Below are 4,697 nucleotides of genomic sequence, written 5' to 3' on the forward strand. Positions count from 1 at the left end.
AGGACGGTCACAGGAGTAAAGTTTCCTGGAGTTTTAATGGGGCCTGCTGAGGCTATTAGAGATGGAGCTGTTGCAGAAAGTCTAAGTGGCCCTCCTGGGGGGCTGATCAGAGCAGAAAATCAGAGCATGGTCACAGGAAAATAAAGGAGGGAACAAATGCTTTCACCAAGCAGCCCCTTTGATGCATCCTGCCAAAAAAAGGGGCCGGGTGCTGATCCACAGCAGGGCCTTTTCAGGGCCTTGCCTGCCTCAGGCTTCTTTCTGATCAGCGTGGAGTGTGCAGAGGAGACACCCAAGCTCCTGGGAGGCTGCAGAGGCCACACAGCAAAGGTGCCTGAGCAAAGGTGTATCCATCTGGCCCACACATCACTGCTACCCCAGCCTTGGGGCTGCCCTCCTCCCCTGTGCGCCCCAGGTCCAAGCACTGCTGCTCAGTCCTGAAACGCAGCCCTCACCGCCTCACTTGTCCTGATACCCCTCTGACCAAGCCTACAGGCTCCTAGCAGTCCAGCTGCATAGAGATGGTAACCAGCTTCTCCACCCAGAGTCCATCCTGCCCCAGACCAGATCCCCACCAGACCCCACTGCTTCAGCGGTGCCTCGTAGACTGCCCCTGCAACCCCTGAACTTCCACTCTCTGCAGACCATTCCCCTAGCTTTCCAGATATGGATGGGTGCTCTTCAGCCATGAAGAGCATCTTCTCTCTGGTGGTGACAGCTTACAGGTCCCAGTTGTCCCAGGCCTGCCCTCCAGCTCTGTTCAGTGGGTGCCCAAATTCCCACTCTCATACCCTCTTCCCCATCCCAAAGCCTTGAGCAATTCCCTGAACTACTGCCCCCTCTGGCCTCCCCCACCTCTGCAATACTCATCCAGCTCACCCATTGCCCCTCATTGAACTGCCATCACTCTTCTACAAGTATCCCCAGTGGGATGTTCAACGGAAATGATTCTGCCAAAGGGTCATTGTAAAGGCTTTATGTGTCTGAGATCAAGCTATGAGTTCCTCTCTACTGATGCAGAGATAATGATATGTTGTGGTGTAATGTAACAAGACATGTAGGAAGACATAAGACTTCAGTTTCAACACTGGTTTTATTGCAATGCAGGGTGAATCAGAATGAACAGGAACAAAGCTAACTTCAGCATTGGGGTCTGCAGTCCTTGAATAGATGCGCTTTTTTTTTAGGTAGAAAGTTGTTAAGGAACTCTTTGTGTCCCTGCATGACACAGACTGGTGTTCAGCTCTTCACTGGTGCTGGCAAAGTCTATATGTGTGCTTTCTTCGTGGACCAAACCAAAGAGAGATCTCTGCTACCAGCTCAGTGCACACTAGTCTTTTTCCAATAAATGACAGCTTGCACCTTGTGGAATAAACTGCCCTGGCCACATGGCATGGTCTTTATGTTAGATATCTTTTGAGTCTCATCTAGTGCATAGCCATCTAGCAGAACTCCAAAAATGTGGATGTTCTTGTTTAAATTTTTCAATTCAAAAAGGGATTTTGTGGCAGCTTAGTGAGTTGTGGTGATTTTCACTTTTTTATTAATATTTTGCCCAGTATGTCTGTTCTGTGACCGCGGAGGTAACAGCAAGAAATGAAAAGGGTATTTGAGAGTTCTGCAAAAAAGAAATGAGGGGAATTCTTATTGAGCATGTAAGAAACCAATACCCTGTGGTAGGTATGGAATTGAAGAGTGGTATCAAGACACAGTGTAAGGTAGTCTATGCTCCCTCCGGCCACTGTACAAAAGTGTTGTTTGGGACCATACAATGTTTTCATGGAATAGTTTTCACCTGGTGGAACTTTCTATTTTCATTGTGACAATGCCACGTCATGGATATATGTGCTAAAAACCTGTTTGGAAAAAGTGAGTTTCAACTACGTCTTGTAAACGATTAATCTGAGTCTTTATGACCAAACTGAGCCTGTGATTACTGCTGTGGTGTTGAGATTAGGAGTTTCCAAACAGACATAATTTGGAATGGAGGAAACTGGAATTACCAAAAAACCCCACCCAAATGCTTAAAAAAATTCCACATGCCCAAACATTAGTCAGTGACAAGAACTAATGAGAAAATGGTTGCATTAGAATCAATGGATATTAATTCAGCTGCTGTATCTCACATATAATTTCAAATTTGATGCATTTTAAGAGATTCTGAGCACTGTGGTCAAGTGTGTGTTAAGAGTAGCTGAATCCAATGTACTAAAAGAGCTAGGGAATTCCTGCAGTCCTGGTCAGGGGAGCTGAACGACTGCTTCTTACCCTAGTTTTCATGTCCTGCTAGCAGTGAGCCTGAGCATGAATTCCCAATAAGTGCATGTACACACACACACACACATGCATGTGCACACAGAGCCACAAATGGATCAATACAGACAGAAGGACACTATATTTACAGGTCTGCGTGTAACACAGTCAGCATGAATGTGGATCTCTACTAATAGAAAATCTATTAACCAGACCTTTTGTCTCCCCAGTTTTGGTCTCTCAGGACCTTGGTCTTTGCAATGTCTGACATGCAGAGTACCAGTCTGTCCAGTAGTTGGACTTTGGACTTATGGCCTCTCCAGTATCTTGCTCCTTGACACCAGTCTCTCTGATTTTTGGCCCCTAAACTTCTGTCACTCCAGAATCTGGCTTTCCAGGTCTCTTTTCCTACTCAATAGCTTTATGCTCATTACCAAATTACTCACATATATGCACATGAATACATTAGAGGGAAAATCTTGAGGCAGGACGTAGAAAGGAAAATAGGTGGGACAGATTGTGGTAACCAGGTGCAGTGGTTGCCCAGACAAGTGTATTGACCAACAGCCTGTTTATGCACGACCAGTCCCTTTTATATCCTTTTCTCTTCATTTTCCTGTACTTGATATCTTTCTTTATCTTCCTTTTCCCTAAAAAACCTGTAACATCTCCAGTTCTTTTGTTTAATCCCAAATTTTCCCTCCACCTCCAGACTTCCTAGAGTAAATTTTATACTACTTTACACAGTAGTCCCTTTTAGCTTGCATAGCATTTGGGAGAGTTTAATCTTTGAATCACCTTAGTAGGTTTCTGTACCAGCGACAACGGCTCATTCATTCACCTTTGATGGTCTTAGAGGTGACTGATTCAGATGGATCAGGTTGTCAGCGTTCTCCACCCTGTCATTGTTCCACTGATCACTGTCTGTGTCCATTTTGAACAGTCATTAGCCAGATATCCTTATGGTGTGCTTATCAGTTCCAGTTTATCATAGTTTATCCTTGTATTTGGAGAGAAGGTACGGATCTGGAGACCTTAGAGATAACAATTATTTTCACAGAGAGTTTTTTTCAGTGCTCTTTTCACTTCCTGGTTCCTCAGACAGTAAATGAAGGGGTTTAGGATGGGAGTGACAATAGTATACACAGCTGACACAAGCTCATTCAAGTCAAAAGGGTCGATCTTCTTGGGCCGGGCATACATGAAGAGGGTGGCTGAGAAGAAAATGGTGGCCACAGTTAGGTGGGAAGAACATGTGGAGAGGGCTTTCTTCTTACTCTGGGTATTGGGAATGCGCAGGATTGTCATGAAAATTAGTAAGTAGGAGACAAGAGTGATGAAGAAGGAAATGAGCAGTATAAATAAGGCCAATACAAAGTCCACCATCTCTGCCAGTGACATATCAGTGCAGGCGAGGTTCAGCACAGGGCTAATATCACTGAAAAAATGGTTGATAACATGGGGACCACAAAACTTCAACTGAGAGATGAAGGAAATCTTGATCAAAGACACAATGAACCTGCTGAACCAGGAGACAGCTACCAGGTATATGCACATTTCGTATGTCATCAAGACTGGATAGTGCAATGGTTGACAGACGGCCACATAGCAATCGTACACCATTGCAGAGAGAAGGACACACTCAGTGCACATGAAGGAGCTGAAGAAAAACAGTTGGGTCATGCATCCCACAGAGGAAATACTCCTGTCTTCAGCAATGAAATTTGACAACAGTTTAGGGATAGTGACTGAGATATACCAGACCTCAATGAAGGAGCGGTGACCAAGGAAAAAATACATGGGTTTGTAGAGCTCACAATTTGTCTTGATCAGGGCAATGATGACCATATTCTTCAAAACAGTTAAAATGTAGGTCAGCAGAAACACTATGGAGAACAACACATGCAAGTCTGCTAGGGCTGGGAATCCTAACAAGAGGAACATGTGCAGCTGAGTGGAATTCTTCTCCTCTATGCAGAGAAGTGCAGAGCTGAGCCTTGGAGATTAAATATAGACCAGGAAAAAAGAAAGCAGAATGTGGGATAGTTAAAAGTTAAACAAAAACTCCAATCCCAAGACAGGATTTGTCTGACTAAGTTTTAGATGCTTGCCTTGTAGGTTCTCCTTTCCATCAATGGAAAGAAAGAGGCAGTTCATATGACCTACTGACACTTACCTTAGGATGACATACAGTGCACCAAAAGTGCAGGTCCGGTAATAACAAGGGAAACATAGATGACTAGTACAGGAATAGGCAACCAAGTAGAAGCCATTTATAGTACATTCTGATGAATCCCACCCCCAATTCCTATGTTCATCTTTATTCTAGTTGTTCAGTAAATCTTTGGTCAAATTTTCAAAGGCATTAATGGGAGCTAGATAAACTAGGCATCTAGCCTTTTGGATTCAGGTGTTTCAGAACTGTGATCCCGACGTTATTGGAA

At 44.2% G+C, this 4,697-nt stretch overlaps 1 protein-coding gene across 1 annotated transcript; it reads right to left on the minus strand.

Annotated features, from left to right (window-relative positions):
* Positions 1-3,288: 3,288 nt before the first annotated feature.
* LOC138688283 (olfactory receptor 6B1-like) lies at positions 3,289-4,197 on the minus strand. The gene has a single exon (XM_069799608.1). The coding sequence runs from the start codon at positions 4,195-4,197 to the stop codon at positions 3,289-3,291; it is 909 nt and encodes a 302-aa protein (XP_069655709.1).
* Between the last annotated feature and the right edge of the window lie 500 nt (positions 4,198-4,697).

Source organism: Haliaeetus albicilla, chromosome 12 (genome assembly GCF_947461875.1).
Source record: "Haliaeetus albicilla chromosome 12, bHalAlb1.1, whole genome shotgun sequence".
NCBI classification, from domain to species: domain Eukaryota; kingdom Metazoa; phylum Chordata; class Aves; order Accipitriformes; family Accipitridae; genus Haliaeetus; species Haliaeetus albicilla.